Consider the following 19,755-nt stretch of genomic DNA (forward strand, 5'->3'; position numbering starts at 1 on the left):
AGGCCAGCATTTATGCAGCACAAGTCTTGTTAGCCAATCTCTCCTCAGGTGAAGGCCAGGGAGTAATAGAGAATAGAAATGCAGATTAGAACAGGGAACTTTTTGCACATCAACATCTGATTTAGAGTCAATTCTATGCATAAATACATGATGGGCAACGGGATTCATAGACAAGGGTAAATAACCTCACCTTTATTCACGCACGCCCCTCCCCATGCATGCTCTTCAACAACAGCTCTTTCCCACACCCACACACACACACGTTGGCCCCAGTGTCATTTCTATTTCTCAGCAATCTGCCCACAGAGGCAGCGAGTCTGTCTCAGCTGAGCGCTCGGGCCTTTTTAGAGAATTACTGCATGGTTATCAAAGGCATTTAGATTAACCCTGGCCACTGTCTTTGACCCACCTCCTCCTCTGTCTCCTCCTCCTCTCCTCAGCTTCTTCATGCTACCGCTCTCTCTAATAACATTTTGACATTAGGATCTCTCACAAATGCCTCTTAAATCCTCCCCACCATCGCACCTCACCCCCAAACCTCTTCCGACCGCTGTCCGTGTGTGCGGCGGGGTGGCTGAGGCTGATAACTTTTCATTCATAATTAGCAGTCAGCGAATGGGGCTGCGCTGGGGGGAAATTGAACTGTCAGCGGCGGGGCGCGGGGCGTTTGACCCCATCACACCCAGAGGGGGCCATCATAATTTGTTCATTTGGTGTCCATCAGGCGGACGCCGGCTCGCCCCCTCCTCCTCCCTCGCCTCCCTCCTCACCCTTCTGACCTCCCCCGTAGTGGGCGCTCTGGGTTCACATCTAATTATGAATCAGCAAAAGGACCTCGAGCGCCACGAATATAGAAGCTCCTGCCCTCCAAACCTCCTGCTGCCACTCAAACTGCGGAGATTGCAGCTTAAGTAGGAATAAATGCCCACACGGAAGCAGCCAGTCAGTGTAGCCAGCAGGTAGTTTGGGAAATGTTTGTATTTTAATGGCGACTGCCTTAGCCACTTCTTGCTTATTAATAAGTTTGTTTCAGGCGCAATTCATTTTTCTATATCTATTTTTATATATATATATATAAGCATTTTATCTTTTTCATATAGGTTTTGTTGACGCCATTGGTCTGGCGTGATTAAGGTTATGACCGTGTTCTCTCAAACCTCTAATGATCATATGTGTGTTTTCATTAACAGTTGACACCTAAACTTGTCTTAGCAAAAACACTTTGCCATTTAATTAACGGGGGCCACTGCTGTAAGCTCTTAAATCTTTATTTTTACAGTTATTAACATAATTGCTAGGCTATTTTTCTGCCTTTTACTGTCCATTTCTCACAATACATCATGTTTTCTGATCCTCAAGTTAAGGTTACAATAGCATTAAAATGCATGTGAAGATTTGACCTCCATAAATAATTGGACTTTAATAAAATATGTGATTATAAGTGTATTTTCTGAATTGAACTACAGTACGTTTTTCCTATTGTGTTTCTCAAATAAATGCGCTGCTGACACCTACATAGCTGTCAACTGCTTTCCCTTGACCAGATGTTAAAATATTAATTAAAATGACAGTAAAGCATAACATCTAAATCAATTGTAATTGACTTGCAATTGCTTCAGACTACAAGTCACATTTTTCATATACTTAAAGCTGTTTAGCCATAGATGTGAGACAGACAGCTGAATTACCAATTAACCTAGTATGCATGGCAGTGGGACTTTGGGAGAAAGCTGGAGTACCCACAGTGGCAAAGAAAAGCCCCACCTGGGGTTTGAACCAGGAACTTTCTTGCTGTGAGGCAACACAGTTAATCCCTACATCACGGTGCCATGCACAAGTAGTAGTGGGTTACTATTTGTGGGTGACCCACAATACCATGTGGGACAGTGTGACAAACACAGACATAAAGCAAATGAGAGTAGGCAAGGCAGATGTGCTGTAACTTGATATGATGTCAAGTTTTAATGGCTTTTTGCTTTTAACATAACAAACCTAAGGATACAAGAATTGTGTTCCCCCAGTAGTGTCCAATAAAGAAAAAACACAGACAATATTTGGGTCAGCAGTGCTTTGTAGGAGTTGAGTGCTTGAATGGCTGACAAGTTTGTTTGAAGAAGTGAATAAAGTAACCGTGTCAGTAGTACACTCTGTCTTCTCTGCAGCAGTGGCTATGTTAGAGGAGCAGCATGTTGAGTGCTTAAAAGTAAGTGTTGAAGATTTAATAGAAGCTCTTATTATGAAAGCTTTGTGACCAAATCACGAATCCTTTCTGTGAATAACAATGTGTACTGTTGGGAAAATATCCAAGTATATGCGAGTTGCTTCCTTATTCTTATGCCAGAGTAAATGTATACTCTTATCATCCACTAGTATCTGTGATTTATAAGCACGTGCATACATCTGTTAGTATTCTTTAATCCTGATCTGAGTGTCTGTGAAAGTTGTGTCTAGTTAAAATTCATGTTTTTGTATTTGGCTCTGAGTAGAGCTGAAATGATTATCTGATTAGAATCGGTCATCAAAAAAGGTTTCGGCACACAATTTTAATAGTCAAATGGTTCAAATTTGACGGCTGCAGCTATTAAATCTGAACACTTGCTTTCGTAGTCTTCAGTTCTAGTGTTTTGATTCAATTATTGTCCAAGTTATTAAGTGTTAATGCAGAAAATAATCAGTTGCAGTTGAAGATCTTTTGACTATGATGCTAATTCAAAGAAAGTGTTGACAGTACTTGCAAAACTCGATGAAGGACACCTCTGTTTCTGAATAACAGTCCTCTATTATTGCTAATAGTCTTTAATGGAAAATTTCAAAATTAATCATTTTAGAATGCCTAATTTACAGACAAATTGGCATAAATGAACTAACCTCTGTCTATATGCGCCAGAGAGACTTCTTGTTACATTAAAGTAGTTTTAGGAGGCTGTAGTAACATTTATTTAATTCAATTTGCAGTCAAGGTCCTTGTGACGGCCCTCAATTAATTGTCATCTCCTGACTGAAGGGAACAATTAGGCCCTAAAGTCAAACACATGTCCCTCACCTTAATCCTCACAACTCTTGTAGAGCATAATGGAATCCGGTGTCTGAAAAACAGAAATGGATTTTCAATATATGCCCATACATCTCTGTACGCCTCACCCTGCTTTCTTTGAAATTGGCCTTCTAATACACACAGCACAAGGCTGCCCGGCTCTGGTTAGCCCTTTTGAATATGTCAGCGGGATTTTCAGGTCATTTGCCAGAGAGGATGCTGGGAACGTGTCGTCCGGGTTCTGAAGGTGACTGGTGTCTGTGTCATCCATCACGGGAGCTTCCTTTAAGTTGATGCATAATAGAGCCTCTCAATCAACTTCCTCGCTCATTGTCACCTCCCTCCTTCCTGTCCAAGGTGGAGACTGAGAGCCAAGCTCAGAGAGGCGGGGAGGGAAAAAAGGCAGACTGACAGAGAAGTCAAGGTTACATTCCTCTTCCCTTCTTATTTACACTTGAGGTGTTATGGGCTTGCACCGCATAACAGGACAACAATGGATGGAAGGGTGAAGCGGCTTGCGTGGGCACTTGTGTCAGGCTTTAACTGTCCGCTGTGTCAAATTGGTGATAATAAGCAGTTTGAAACCCTGTCCTATCGCTGTCCGTCCCTCCTGCCGCCTGCTTGGGGCGAGGCGACAGATAAGACCTTGAAACAGGATGTGTCTGTCAGGGAGGTAAATCTCTGCTGTGATGGGGTGGCAAACATTACGACGAGCTTTATCGACACCGACTGCTCTGACACATCCAAAAGTGGCCCAATAAATTTGCGGGCCGGCGGTGGCGTGACGGGCGCTTGTGGGGGCAGAGCAGCGTTACAGCGCAGCAACAAATGTTTGTTTGACCTCCTTTAGAGACGGCGGTCTGGGGACAAGAGACGCTGCGAGCATGTCACGAGGCCGAGGGGAGATGATGGTGTTGTTGTTAGAAGAGTTTATTCTGTATGTGTTCGTGGTTATGAATTTGTTGATACTGGTGGCAATAAAATACATAAATGGCCAAAAGTCTTTTGTTACTACTGAAGAAGTAAATAATTGAAAATAAGCCACAGATGTCATACTTAGTAAAAGTAATACTTGATATAATATTTATTGAATCCTACTATTAGCAGCAGATGAATGTTAAAGCTCTGATGTTTACTTACTTGTATACTTGCAGAGGCACTTACCTATTTAAAGGTGACTGTTTTAGCTTTTATTTGTTTCTGAAATGGCAGAGTTGAATCCAGTTGAATTCATTTTTATTTATATTGCGCCAAATCACAGCGACAGTCGCCTTAAGGCACTCTGTAAGGTAAAGGCCCTAAAACAATAGAAAGAAAACACATGACTTTCTATGAGCAAGCTCTTGGCGACAGTCGGAAGAAAAAACTTTTTAACAGGAAGAAACCTCCAAGAGAACCAGGCTCAGGGAGGGGCAGCTATCTGCCATGGCCAGTTAGGGGTGAGGGGAGGGACACGGGGCAAAAGACACACTGTGGATGAAAGCCAGAGATGAACAGTAACTAATGATTCAATGCAGAGTGGTATATAAACGGAGAGAGTGAAAAGAAGTGAGTGCCGCCAGCAGCCTAGGCCTATTGCAGTGTAGCTAAGCTTTTGATAAAGCTTAAAGTTAGGACTGGAAGGTTTTAAGTGTAGGACATAAGCCTGTACATAGACCTAATCTTGAAAGTAGAGAAGATGTCTGTTTCCTAAATCCAAACTAGGAGCTTGGTCCACTGAAATATGAAGGCTCTGCCTCCTATTTTACTTTTAAATATCCTAGGAACCATAACTAAGCCAGCAGTCTCAGCAAAGGTCTATAATGAGGTGATTATAAAAGCAAAAGAATGAATTCTCTGTATTACCATCTATCTGACTCAGCCAACAGCGCAGGCTTCAGACTGATCTTTGGTTTCTCCTCTTGTACCAAGGCGACATCAGCTTGGAAGGGATTTACGTGCATCTGAGGCAGAGCTGAGTTTACCTGAGTCCACAAGCACTGGGTTCTCTTTCTGGGCATCCTGGACGTTATTTGAAGTTGCAGAATGTCGTGGTCACGGCGTGGTCTCTGGTTGACATGCTGCTACTAATCTGTGGATGTCCCTTTAAAGCAGGGGTGGGCAACTCCAGGCCTCAAGGGCTGGTGTCCTGCAGGTTTTAGATCTCACCCTGGGTAAACACACCTGAATCACATGATTAGTCTTTTACCAAGTCGCTGGTGAACTTCAGGACACGTTGAGGAGGTCATTTTGCCATTTGAATTAGCTGTGTTGGATCAAGGACACATCTAAAACCTGCAGGAAACCAGCCCTAGAGGCCTGGATTTGCCCACCCCTACTTTAAAGAGATGAGAGCTACTAGCTAACCTTTAAGGCCTGGGAAAAGAAACTTATGTCCCATGGGTTAATGTTAATCCAGGGTCAATCCACTGCGTACATCAGATTTTAGGCTTAATCTGCCGTACTCGTTAGCTGAAGAAAGCTGTTAAATTTTGTTTGTATAGTATTTGTTGAAACATAGAATTTTCTGTCATATATACACTAAAGTGATGAGTGGCCACATTGAACAAGTTTCATATGATGGTCAGTGTATAAGTAATCCCTGTGAGCAAAAACTCTGAAAACTTGATTTCAGATGTTTTTTTTGTTTTGTTTTTTCTTTCAATCTTTGGTTTGTATGATGTCACTAAGAGGAGATATCCTTAATGCGGTCATGTCAGGCACACAGCTCTGGATGTTAAAGGGAGAGGTACTGAGAAAGTTATTCTGAGCCTTCAGTCTCATAAAGCTAGTCTAATAGTCCCCAGATGGAGAGTATGCAGTAGGAAATAAGCAAAGAAGACTATGATGCTGTCTAATTTACATTTGTGTCTTTGTTTGTTCATCAAATTTATCCAAACTGTCAGACTTTTTGCTTTTCAGCACGTTGCTCCAAGAGTACAGCGATAGTGTCTGATTTCGTCTGATCGCTTCCTCGAAAGCGAGCACATTCAGACTCGTCTCGGCAGCTCTCGTCGTATGTCAAAGCGATTCTTCATCCTCACGCAGCACATGACAAGGCGAAGGATGCCTTTTACATTTCCCACCCAACTGAGAGCGCTCTGGCAGCACGTTCAACTTTAATAAAACAATGCACGCTGACACTACTCAACACGCTGAGATATACCATCAAGCCCGCCCGTTTCCACAGTTTCCTCGCATTATATTCTTAGTCATATTCAATTAACTCGGTTAGTTGAAACACCTCGCTTAATCATTTATTTACAGGATCTGTTTTTCTTCCACCGCTTGTTTTTTTTTTTTTGTTTTTTTTTCTTTTGCCATTCATTTTGTTACTCTTGTGACTTATTTGAGTTTTTTTTTTTTTTTTAATCTCTTTCAGGTGATAAATAGTTTTTTATTTTTTTTATTTATTTTTTTTTGTGTGTTAAGTCTCTGTACTCATCATTATTTTCACCAGATTGACATGCATCTGTTTAGGCTCTGTGCTGGTGTGTGAGTGCATTCAGGTGCTAATTGTTTCAGAGGGTGTGAAAAGGCTATATCTGTCTCATGTTTTTAACTAATTAGTGCTGTCATTCCAGACAGAAGAGCCTTTGACTTCTATTGACTGTTAAACTACTGAAAGCTGTCATACTTTGGAGATTTTTTTTTTTCTCCAAACTTAGTGTTTTTTTTCCTCCTACAGCAGAGGTGTGTCTGGTGTTTGTGCACATGATGATTTCCCCCCCACTTTGCATTGTGTAGTGTACCACTGCTGGCTGTCCTATCTTCTCTTTCGAGAGCATCAGATAAAAATCTCAGCCGCACCGGTTGTTAACAATTTTTATTCTAGTAATGAGATGTTTAATTTTTACATTTTTAAAAAAAAAAAACATTCAACCACACTCTTCCCCCTCATTTCATGTCTGTATGTTTTTTAAGTTAATGCTGTTTTCTGCCTCTGAAAAGGTAAAAGCCCCTTTAAAAGGCCAGCGAATGGCAGTTTTGGCCCATGCAGGCACTTGTGTTTCTTTTCATTAGAGGTTGTTTTTATTCAGCCTGGGTTGACTGAGCATCCAGCCCATTTCCATCTAACTGGGCTGATTGGAGGGCATTTCTTAAATGCGCTCCTCTTTATCCTACAGAGTTAATAAAGGGAGCTTTGGGGTAGGAGAGCGGGCAGCCAACACTTCGTCCCACATTGCTAAAAATGCAGCCTTTTGGCTGCTGATTGGATGAAATAAATTGCGTGAATATAGGTGATGGGCAAACCGAGGATTCTTGTATTAATTTGACTTTTTGTGTTGATGCATTTGTGCTGTAATGTACAAAGCAGTCTCTGGTTTTGTGTTGATTCAGGAAGCTTTACGCTGTTGGGTAATGTGCTGCATTTGCGGTTTTGTTCGGTGTTTGTTTTTGTTTTTTAATCATCAGCAGGCTGTGGTTCATTCCTGCCCAAACTGCAGTTTATTACTATAATGATCATTTTTTTATGATTTTTTTTTTTTTTTTTTTTTTTTGTCACCATTGTTTGTTTCCTCAAAATGACTCCAAAAAACCCACATTTAGAACCAGTGGTATATCCCTGTTTTATATGTCCTTCCAGGTCACCACTTCATCTTTTGGCCCTTTGAAAACCTATGAGCTGCTTCACCATATGACAGGAAAAGGTCTGTCGGCCAAGTACCATTTCCCCAGGCAGCCATGTTTGTACCAGCCCAGTATGGTTGCAGTACAGGTCATACTGACCAACAGCTCAGACCACGCCCTGGAGGAGATCCATATAGGAGACCAGAGCCCTGCAAGCCTGAACATCCACTGCTTTAACACCATTGGTGAGTTTGATTTCAGTAAATACTCCACAGTGGGTCATCACAAACCCAGTAAATAGTAAGCACACTACTTATTTTTAATCAGGATGGCACATGTTCAGCATTGTCTTATAATTAAAGTAGGTCATGGATTTACATCAGTGCTAACAAAAGAAATATGTGAACTGGATGATGTTCTGTAATTCTTCTACACTGAGGATTACAGTTTTAAATCTGTGCTAATGATGTATCGTCTCCTGATGTGTTCTTCCTTAGCATGCTTTGTTGTGCTTCTGCAAGCTGTTTTTAGTTGCTTATAAGCCAAACTTTTACTACTTTTAGTAATTTAGTTACAATGCATGTGTCGAGGGGTTTCACTGGAAGAAGCTTTTTTTCTCACAAGCAAAAAAGATCAGTTACCCAAAGTGTGTGAGTGGCAGCGATAATAAGAGCTGTTAGAATTCTGCAAATACTAACAAAAATACTATCACTGCTTCCTTTATTACTTCTTTTAGCGTATAATACACTGGGCTAGCTTTTATTACAAGAAAGGAGATAATTCTGTCCCTTGTACTTTTAATCTGGCAGATGTCCTGAGAACCTGTCAGGGAGCAGTGCAAGTTTACTCAGATTCTCTGCTCTTCTCTTTTGCTCAGTCCTGATAAGTCTTTCTTCACACCTTGTTTGAGCTTGTTTGAGTCAGCAGCCACTTCAGTCTGAGTTTAGGCCTCCTAGAGTCTGCCTATAGGACAAGCAATGACCATACTACAAACCTGACTTTTAAACCAGAACAACACTCTAAGCTTTAGATGTTTTTCATGTTGTGTAAACTCATTTAAATGTTTATTTTTTTTTCTTGCCGTTTTATGTCATCCTGCATTAGTAAAAATGTTTGTGGCAGTATTACTGTCACTGAGTCCTTGATGTTCTGGCAGCTGTGGTGGTGAGGTCTTTGTTTTTCAGTCAGTGGATTAACCGTTGGTCTGGATAGTGACTTAAAAGAATTCCTTGATCTGACCAGTACACTCACAATCAGGTCACTCCTGATTGTGCACAATCATCTTGTGCAGTTGTTTGTTTTTGTTAAATGGATATTAATGAATGTAATAAAAAAAACTGTAACCTCTCATCAGCTAATGACACCATCTCATTCCCTGAGCCTGAAAACAGCCAACGTTACTTCAGCTAATCCCTTTTCTAATCATTACAAACAAACATACACTCACACTTATTGCCCTTACACACTCTTGTATGATGACTACACTTGGTATATTCCATTTGTGTAGACACACACACACAGAAAGAGAACTGCTGTGCGTCAGAGCATGTTAAAACTGTCAGTTTCGGGGAGATTGATTGGGCATTGAAGAAACTCGAGCAGCCAAACAGTTTCTAATTTGGATCAACTGAGCCTGGCGAGTGGGCGGCTGAACTTTATTTGGATAATTTGCAGAGGACGAATACAGACAAACCTTAATGTGTGGTGAGGAGAAATACATGACACCGTTTGTATTTAATATGAAATCTTGCCCTTTGATTACTTGATTTGTTTACCGACATGTTCCTAAACCAATTAACAGCTTTTCTGTTAACTCATTTGGAACAAGTACTTTACATGTAGCTTATCTCAATATGGCCAAAACAATTATTGTAGATTTAGGTTAGTGGATATGTACATTACATGTGTAGGTGTATTGCAGATTATCTTCTTTCCCAGTCCGTGTTAGATTATCTCCAATTTTTACCCTGTGTTAGAATAAAAAATTTTAAATACTAAAACAAGAATAAACTGTTCCTTTGCTACTTGTTTAGAGGTCCTTACACCCAGCTGAGTGTTCACAACCCAGTCGATATTCTTCTTAAAATAAAATAAATAGCTAATAGTAGAGCTGGGCGATATAAGATTTTTTCATATCACGATATGTTTTTTGTTTTTTTTTTCATTTCAGGCGATAACGATATCTATCACGATATAAGCCAAATAACTATATTTGTAAGATTTAAACGTGCCGTTGCTCACAAGTAAAATGTGAAATAATCAGCAGCTTGTTTTGATTTAAATATTTATTTCCCATAATAAGTTCAACAGGGTAGATGTACTTAAGGAACATGAGACTTTTTCAGATAAATAAAGGCAAATATTGCAAACTACACAAAAGGCAGCCGCTAAAGCGTTTAAGTTTCAAAATAGAACAAACGAAACAGACTACTAAATTGTCAATTCCACTTAGAAACAAAATATTAATTCTAAAAATAAATCTTAGTTTGTTTTACAGAAGAACAGACAAAATTGACTAACTTTTGTCAATATCAAATAAACTGAGAACTCAAAGGAAATTCTCAATCTCTCCTTGTTGTATAGCTGAGCTTTTCAAACAGTTTTAACAGTTACTTTAGTCTGACAAAAACCGAATGACGAATCAGCGCTTCCATTCAGAGATTGAGCATGCACTGGTTTATTGTATTTCCAGACTTGCTTTCGGCACAATTTACAGTGCGCGCTACTCTGTTTTTTGTCAGACTTGAAATAGCTGAAATACCTTCACACTACGGAACTTCTATGGCTCTTCCGTTCAACAATCTCTCCAGCGTTGGAACAATCATCGGTTTTCTCTTCGGTAACCTTCGGTCACGCTCTCGGTTGATTTTTCTCTAGTCGGCACACTCATTTCCTCCATTACCCGGGCGGCACGGCGGCTGGCTGCTTACCAAACAAATACACATGTGCGGCTTGGCACTTGTGCTGTACGTAATAAGTCACCTGACGTGACGCTGCGGCTGTGATTGGTTCGGCTCTGCGCTATTTAATTTGGATTGGCTGTTCTTCGTCTTCTACTTCTTTTTTTTCTTTCTTTTTTTTTAAGAGGACGAGAGAGATGAGGCCTATCGCAATAGTTTAACTTTTCTATCGAGAAAAAGTTATTTCGCAATACATATCGTTATCGTTCTATCTCCCAGCTCTAGCTAATAGTGCACATTGCTTATTTATTTGTGTACAGACTCAAAGACCCTAAAGACAAAGCAAACCCTTTACTTGATTTAGAGCCCATCACAGAAGGCTGGATTGGAGGGCGTCCATGACGGCTCTGTTTTTCACTGGGTTTCCACTTCCTCCTCCTCTTCTATCTGCGGAAAGAGTTGTACAGTAAACGGGCTTGCTCCACAGAGAGAGAAACGCAGGCCGAGTAGGGAAGCGTGCAGGATGTTTCTGTCTCTCTGTGTTCTTCTCATCGTTAACCTCCCACTCCTCCTCCTCTTCCTCCATCACCTCTAGCATTCAGCTGTCCAGATTCACTCTTCAGCATTTTTGGCTTTGCTTCACTTCTGTCTCTCTCTCTGTGCTGATGCTCCCTTTGACAAGCCTGTTGTTTTGGAAATATGCTAGTCCTTCATGTTTTTTGTTTTTTGTAGCTGAGGCTGAGGTGTGTGGAATGAGATTGAAGGATAGATTTCTCACACACGGTGGCCTTGCTTTGTGAAGTAGAAAACACAAGTGGTGTGGATGCCTGTCTGTTCCACTCTGCTGCTGCCCCCACCTCCCTTCTCTCCACCTTCCCCACACTGCACACTGTGCCCTTGTCACTCACTGATTCCTTTTCTCCTCTTGTCTTCCCTCCCCTCTTTTCCACTCTCAGAGCGGTTGGAGCCAGGGGCCTCGGTGACGGTATCCATGGGTATTGACTTCAGCGACTCGACACAAGCAGCCAACTTCCAGTTGTGGTAAGACAGCCTGACATCCACTCATATTCAGTCAGGTGTGGTCCCCCCTCCCACCCCCACCCCAAAGACCTTCAGTTGTACATCTTCCTCACCACCTTTTTTCTGCTCCTGTTCATCATCGCAGCACCCTTACATGTCATTTTCTCTTATGTTCCTTTTCCCTCTCTTCGTGTTCTTTGTTAATTCTCCTTTTCCTACCTTTCTCTGTGCCAGCACTCCCAGGTGAGACATCAGGCACAATTGATCCTGGTTCACTGGAATAACAATTATTCCTCCAGTAATCAGCCCTAGCCCAATCAACCTGCTGAATGCCATTGGCACCGCTGTGCAGCCGATCAATAACCTTATCAGAAAATCAGTTTGAGATTGGGCGAACGGGGGGATCAATGTGGCCCAAAATGCCATTCACCCAGCATGGTTTACAAGATGATCAGAGAAACATTTCATACACAAAAGTGCACAGATGTCTTAAATTATGCAGCAAAAAAGCAGTAAAGTGTTTTTGTTTGTTTGGTTTTTTGTTTGTTTTTTTTGGGGGGGGGGGCATTTTTGCTTATTTCTTTGTAAGAATCTGTTTTTGTTTTTTCTTCTGTAAATAAATCATTTGCTACTGTGGTATGTGTGTGTTTATCCTTCCTCAGCACCAAGGAGGACCAGTTCAGTGTGTCCATCCAGCCTGCTGTAGGAGAGTTGTTAATGGCCAGCACCATGACAGAACAAGACTTCTGCAAGGAGCAAGGTGAATTACTGTGTGACTCAAAGATTATTGTCAAACGAAGTAAAAGTGTGTCTTGTTTTTCCGTTCTGTTAGCTGAAATGAAACAAGGTGTTTAACACACAGAAGCACACAAATTGAACCAAATTGAATCAAATCACCATATTTTGAGATGGAAATGTCAATTCATGATATATACTGAAATTATTATAATCTCACAAGCACTTTAGCAAAACTGGCTGATGAATTTGAGAGAAGCAAATAAATTTAATAGATCATATTTAAGATTCTGCTGCGCTTATCAGCGAATTTCACTTTGTTTATTACCTTCAAATGAAACCATTTAAACTGTTTTTCCTCTACTGAGGATAGTTGAGTTTTTCAGATGTTGTACTGTCAGGGTGTTAAAGTATTTGGCATCAGGCACTGCTCGAAGCAGTCAGGAGCTCTGAACGGCTCAGAAACTGAGCAGACACGGTCAGAACAGCAAAAGAGATTTTAGCCACCTGAAGGAAGCCGTAGGTTTTTGCTGTATTTAGAAGATTTCCGCTGCTGCAACTGCCGTCAGGCCACGCTATGGCAAGATGCTTTTGACAAATCGGTAATGAAGCTTCACAGAAAATGAGAAATATGAATGACTTGATTGGTTAGTTTGCAATATTGTGACTTTGTTGTTCTGATTGTGATTGATAGATAGATACAAAACACACACGCACACGCACGCACACACACACACACACACACACACACACACACACAGGCAAATGTTAAATTTAGTCAATCACTAATCAGCATTTCCTTTTCTTTCTTTGTCATTAAAACACTGCTTGCTTCTTTGAGGCACTTAACAGTATTTCCAGCACATACAAACACCTGTAGAAGTGCATGCTGTTGTCGCTATTGAGACTGGAGAGTGTACTCTCATATCTGAGCCATCAGTGTGCTCTTAAGTGCCTCCTAAATGCTGCTCCTGCATTAATTAAGTTTCATTCAATGTGCTTTTTTTCCTTTTTCTTTGAGTGCCTCTGAAACGCAGACAAAAGAATTTAAAAAGAACAACTTGCTTTTCAGGACCATTTTCTCTCTAGCAGATTTATCATTCTTAAAACCAAATGAGTGGAGTTTAATTCTTATGGTAATAGGTTTTTAATATATTTGTCTCTTTTATTTTTACCTAACCAGTGATTTTCTTTTAAACTGCTTGCTCATTGCTGAGTGTTCATGAACCAACCAGGGAGTCTGTTTTTGCTTTATTGATGAAGGCATCATTTCATTGGGAGGTTTTAATCTTGAAACCTGATTCCACAGTACTGCACAGCTAGGGTTGTGTTTTTTTCTGTACTTGACTGTGGACTTTTGTGTAATTTTGCACTTACTGATTTAAAAATGCCGAACTATATTTTTATTGGTGGGTAAACATTTTGATCTTCTCAGGTAAGCTCCAGGGCATGAATGAAACATCTGCAACCATCACCATGGCAACAGCTAATGCATCCAGGCAAGCCATCAACAAGCAGGTCCTGTCTGTAGCCAACGTAGGAGAAGTGCCTTCCAGTCAAAACAACTTCAGCAGGTAAAGGTCATTCACCTCTCCATTATTATCAAGCTCTTTTTCTTGCTATAGATTGGACCTGCAAATAGATTTGAGATTTTCTTATATAAGCGCTATGGTTTTTTTTTTTTTCAGATGTGTGTTTTTTGGGTTGTCTACCACCAACAGTTGGTTAGCTTAGCAAAAAGACATGAAATAACGTTTTTGTGCCAAGTCAGTACAGACTCGGATGGCTTTAGCGTTTGGCTTAAGGGTCACTGTTAATTGTCCTTTACCAAAGTTAACTTGAACTGTAGTTATTCCTTCAAATACAAGGTGATTTTATTTCATCACTTAAGTCTTGTTGAGGTCTTATTTTCAAGGGAGAATACTAGTTACATAAAAGATTAAAAGAACCACTGTGACGACACCCACTGGATTGTGGAATATCAGTTTGAAGCCTTGAGATTACACATGGCACACAGCAGCAACTCAATTCATTTAGGCATGTAGTCAGGATGTTCTGCTGAACTTCAAACTGAGCATTAGAATGAGAAAGAAAGGTGATTGAAGTTACTTTGAATGTGGTATGGTGGTTGGTGTCAGATTTATCCAAGTCAACCAGCTCTAGAGTTTAGAGAAATGCTACATCCAGTGAGCAGCAGTTCTCTGGGCGATAATGGTGGTTGGTGCTAGAAGTCAGAGGAGATTGAGCTTATAGAAAGGTGACAAACTTTTTAACAACGTTTTGCATAACAGCATCTTTGAATGTGCAACAGATTAAGCCTTGAAGCAAGATGGGCCACAGCATCAGAAGACATTCCTGTCACCTAAAAACAAGAAACTCAAGCTACAGTTTGCATTGGCTCACCAAAATTGGATAGAAGATTGCAAAAACATCGCCTAGTCTGATGAGTCTTGATTTCTGCTGCGATACTTGGATGGCAGGTTCAGAATTGGGTCTAAACAGCATGATGGTGTTGGTTTATTCTGTCTGATATCAGTGGATCAGGCTGATGATGGTGGTCTTATAATTCTACTTTTTTCGGACACTTTGGGATCCTTAGAAGCAAGTGTTGTTGCTGTCTCCATCCCTTTCTGGACACTTTGTGTACTCAAATAGCTCCAGAGCCACCAGATCTCAATCCAATAACACCTTTGAGATTTTGGTCCATGTTACCATTCTGTTGTTCCACCACATCTCAGAGGAGTGTTTCCTGCAGCTTGTTGTATCTTTGAAGAATGTCGTAAACGTCAAGGCAGATGGCGAAAGGAGATCCAAGTAAAAGTGTACCTAATAGTAAAAGAGTTATCACGTTAAAGTACATTATAATGAACCTTTTCCCCCTAATATTAGTATTACATTTTGAATGGAGTGCTGCATTCTAAAAAAACAAACCAACACTTACGAGCAAATCTTTCCTCACCAAAAAAAAGATGTTCGTGCAGCTAACACCAACGATAAGGACTCATATCAGACATTTAGTAGTTTTACACTACTGTCTGCGAGTTGTTCCCGGGCGCCCGGTGCATTTTAGGCCGAGTTTGGTTAAGCAGCGTGCATGTGGGTGTCACTGAGTGGAAGTGCTTGTTTGTCCCCAGCAGCCTCACATAGACATGCCAGGGGAATGCCCTGAGAAGCCTGGCTGTGTAATTGGTGTACACAGAGTGTGCTAATGAGCTTCCTCCTCTGTCACGCACACCCGAACACCTGATAGATAATTACACCTCCCTCTCTCCCTCTGTTTCCTGCTCTGTCTCTCTTTCAATTCATCTCTGCACCCCCATCTGTCTCTCCCTCTGCGCTGCTGTCTCTCTTTCACTTCCTCTTTGTCTTTCACTCCATCCCTCTGCACCGCGCTCCGACCTCCTCACGGTCTCTGTGTCTGTCTGTTAACACCGGCCCGTGTCTCTGTCTGCTCATCTCTGAGTGATCTTGTGATAATTTCTTTATGGATTAAGGCCACAATAGAGGAGAAATGTTGGAGAAGCTGGCTAAATAAGGGACAAGCGAAGAAGAGGGACACATTTGCACAAGGGTACAGGGAGCTGAAAGAGTGAGTGGAAATCAATGTTAGCCAGTAGGAAAGACGTGCATCCAATAAGCCCATACTTCATTCAGAATAACCGATAGCTCAAATGACTCCACACTATCAATCTCCCTGCTGCATTTGTGACTGCTGAAGAAGAGGACAGCATCCCAGCATTACCCCGTACCCTTCTAGTGATAAAGACACTCTTCCATATGGTCCGCTGCTGTCCATACGGTGACCACCTCTTCCGCACTTGCTTCCCATGGAGTTCTGTCTGATGGAGAAGATGGTGTTCCTCTCTGACAGTCTCCTCAAACATAACTGACATCTTTGACAGCGTGATCTGTAAGAGGTGGTTATGTGGTAACCTAATAAAATGGAAAACATATAATAATCATAAAGTGATTTGGCAAGAGTAATGCTAAATGTGCTTGTCTAGTCTAAACACACACACACACACACACACACACACACACACACACACACAGAAATGGACTGGTTCTGTAGTGCTTTTCGACTCTACTTGAGCATTCTAAGGGTTTTATACAACATGCCTCTTTCCAATGAACGCTCAGGGTTCAGGATACTTTTTCATGCAGACTGGAGCAGCCAGGAATTAAACCACCAACCTTTTAATTAGCAGATGACCTGCTCTACCTGCTGACCCCACTGATGAATGCGTTGGGACAGTTTATGGTTCAGTATCACACAGGATGGAGGAGCTCAGGAAGTGGACTGCTGAACTTCTCTTTACCTCCTGAGCTGCTCCTGAGCTGCAAAAGTGATTTTTTTTTTTTCAATACAGACTTAACATACAGTTTTAAGGTTAATTATGAAAATAGTTTTGAAAAGCACAAAAGTGCTGCTTTTGGCTATTCAGATGTAGATATTTTGTTTGGTCGGCCAGACAATGAGCAGTCTGAAGTTTGCAGATGTGTCTTTCTTTAACAATGTCAGCAGACTGCTTTTAATCATCATTTCCCAACCCTGTGGTTTCGGAGGTAGAGCGGGTTGTCTGCTAAAGAGAAGGTCTGTAGTTTGATCCCCAACTATTTCTGGGCAAGATACTGAACCCTAAGCTAATTAATCTGTTGAAACAGTTTGTATAAAGTAGTGAAACTCGCCCATCAGAAGTCCAGCATTTCTTCTGAATCCCCCAAACAGTAAAATATATCTAGGGCTGGTCACTGATTTCTAGAATCGATTCGATTACGATTCACAAGGTCCTGAATCGATTTGATCCACGATTCGATTCTATTTGAATCGGGGAAATTTTGCCTCAGACAGTCAAAAATATTATAATTCAGATCATGCATCAGCACATTTCCATATTTTTGTATCTATAAAAAGAGAGCTGACACTTGTGAGACTTGATCAAAGGTGTGAGCATCACAGCAGATGCCTTTGTGTCAAAGTAGCTGAGGATAAAACACAGAAAAACATGAAGGTGATTTTCCAGGCCTGGGATTTTATAAAAATATTCTGCAGTAGATCAAAAACGAAAGAAAACCATTAACCAACATATGAACAGTACCTGATGCTGCTGAAGTGAAGCAGAGCAAAGTTACAAAGTTTTTATTAGAGACGCATCTTAAGCGTTTTGCAATTTTGCATATTTTTTTTTTTTTTTTTTTAAGTTTAAATTTGTTCAGAAGCCTATTGAACAGCAGAAATGAGGCTTTCTTTTCAGAAGTAAGTAAAAGGAAAAAACAGCGGCCGGCAGCGCTGTAAACAACGGTAGACTTGTGCATAATAAGCAAGAGAATAATGCAGAAAACAGATTTTTAGACAGGAAACTGTTCTTGAAGTACACTGAGAGAGAGAGAGAGAGAGAGAGAGAGAGCTGTGCATGAAGTGTGATTTTTATCGTGATGGAAGCAAAACAAAAGTAAGAAAGAATTCATGACGATGTTTATGTGAAGCGTAGTTTGGATCTTCTTTTGCTGCTGGTTCAGTCAATATTGTTTGGAGAGAGATAAAACCTACAGCTTCAAAAGGGGCGTGAACACAAAGCGCAGACCTGCCGAAACATCAGAATCGGCGAGCTGTCGGCTTTCAGCCCCGACCGTGTCCGTGCCGTCGGGTGAGAAAGGCGACATCTCACTGATTCTGATTCGTCGGCAGGTCCGAGCTTTGTGTTTACGTCTTTGTGCAGAATCCGTGTTCCTGTTCTCATTTACTGTTTTAGCTGTTTGGTGGTTGTTGAAATTTTGTGAGTTTTAACCTGAGATTCTGGCATCTCAGGCAAAATAAATTTATATTAAAAAATCTATTCAGGATTTTAATGAATCGATATCACGTTATCCAAGCTAGAATAGATTTTAATCAATAAATCGATAATCAAAACCCACCCCTAAATATATCATGGAGCCTGGTAAAGTGAAAAGCATTTGCAGTCTTGTTACAGTCCAGTGTCCTGCTGGGAGACCATGTGGATGTGACGTACCCAACATTAGACGGTGGTTTTAATGTTGTGACAGATCAGTGCATGAAGCAGTGTAAAGCAATAAATCTTTATATTTCAGAATCTGCAGTGAAAAAAATAGCATAATATTAGCACCGTGTTTGAGCACTGGTGATAATTTTACTTGTGGTATTTGTGTGTTACTGTTTCCCCCCTGAATAACACCCCAACCCACACACACAAAGCCGAGTGATCGATCAGATCGGATACACCCACTGAGAGCTTATTGTAGAGGTCACTCTGCATTAAATGTGGTATGTGAGGTGACCTCCAATCCAGGCCCTGTTTTTCTGCTCTGATCTCCCTGGAGAAAGGCCTCTCTAATCTTGGTAAGATCACACAGGAATCTCCCCTTTGCAGAGTGAGACTTGGGCTTTAATGTAGAAATAATGGATGGGATTTCAATATGAAGCCCAAGAATGATACAGTTCACAACACACACTTCTTGCTCATGAGGCTTTGTGTTATAGATCACAGCGCTCTAGTCGGCACAGGTGCTTTTTAACAAAGTAACAGCCTGCCTCCTCCCAACCCCCCCGCCTCCCATCTACATCCCTGCATTCCCCTTGTTTATCAGCAGGGTGCAGCACTGCTTTTCCCAAACAGGCGTGAAGGCTGAGCGGAGGTGGAGGGGTGGGGATGCCACTGAAACACAAAAATTGATTGCTGGAAAGGAGGATGGCAATAAATCAAGCAGGAAAGCAAATGTAGAAAACGCTGTTCTTGTTTATGTCTAAACAGGCGGAATAGAATAAATGTGCTCTATTTTTCAGTCCGTTTGAAAGCAAATTTGATCGAATTTTGCATGCATTGCCAATCCCTCCTGTTAGAGGCTAATTTTGAAAAGCGAAAAATAAATAAATAAATAAAAACCTCAGGCGCTTGATTTATAAGCTGTTCATTCTCTTTACTTTACAATTTGATATTATTATTTTTTTTGTCTAAACACTGGATTTTCCTCTTTTTCACTGAAGTTGTCTCTGTTTAAAACCGGCCTAATTACACAAATGTCCTCTGTGGCAGGTTTATTTTATCTTTTATCTTCTTGTTCTGGTCTGTTTGTGTCCTCTGCTGTCTGTCTGTCCCTCTGCCCTTTGAGTGCAGTGCTGCAGTTTGTCTGTATGGCTTAGCTCTGGAGATGCGCGGAGGGTTCCTGGTTCTAACCGGGGCTAATAGCTTTGGCCATCTGCCTGGCCGCGGTTGAGTCTGCTCGCTTGTGTTCAGCTCTGGTCTGGCCTCACGGACCACTCAGTTGAAGGACACTTGTCCACCTGGCCAAGAACCAGCATGGCTCTAGCATCCAGCTGTAGTCTCCACACAGTCAACTTCAGCCTTTCTGATTTTGGTGAAAACATACATGATGGTTTTTGGGGTTTTTTTGTTTTTTCTTTAATCAAACATGGTTGCATGTTTAGTTGAGATGCGGGTGAGGAGTGTGTACTTAATCCATTCTTGCGTGCCGAGCCGTATCCTCTGGGCCTTCGCT

The 19,755-nt window shown here is 41.2% G+C and overlaps 1 protein-coding gene across 2 annotated transcripts in view; it reads left to right on the forward strand.

The window, feature by feature from the left end:
- Positions 1–19,755, forward strand: part of ap3b1a (adaptor related protein complex 3 subunit beta 1a) — a 58,428-nt gene that overhangs the window by 35,388 nt on the left and 3,285 nt on the right. For both annotated transcript variants that reach the window (XM_040007168.1, XM_040007167.1), the window contains exons 23-26: positions 7,602–7,830; positions 11,442–11,526; positions 12,168–12,265; positions 13,676–13,814. In XM_040007168.1, coding sequence (XP_039863102.1) covers positions 7,602–7,830; positions 11,442–11,526; positions 12,168–12,265; positions 13,676–13,814 — 551 coding nt within the window. The remainder of the gene's footprint in view (positions 1–7,601; positions 7,831–11,441; positions 11,527–12,167; positions 12,266–13,675; positions 13,815–19,755) is intronic.

This window comes from Simochromis diagramma, unplaced genomic scaffold, assembly GCF_900408965.1.
Source record: "Simochromis diagramma unplaced genomic scaffold, fSimDia1.1 OVJJ01000682.1, whole genome shotgun sequence".
Taxonomy (NCBI): Eukaryota; Metazoa; Chordata; class Actinopteri; order Cichliformes; family Cichlidae; genus Simochromis; species Simochromis diagramma.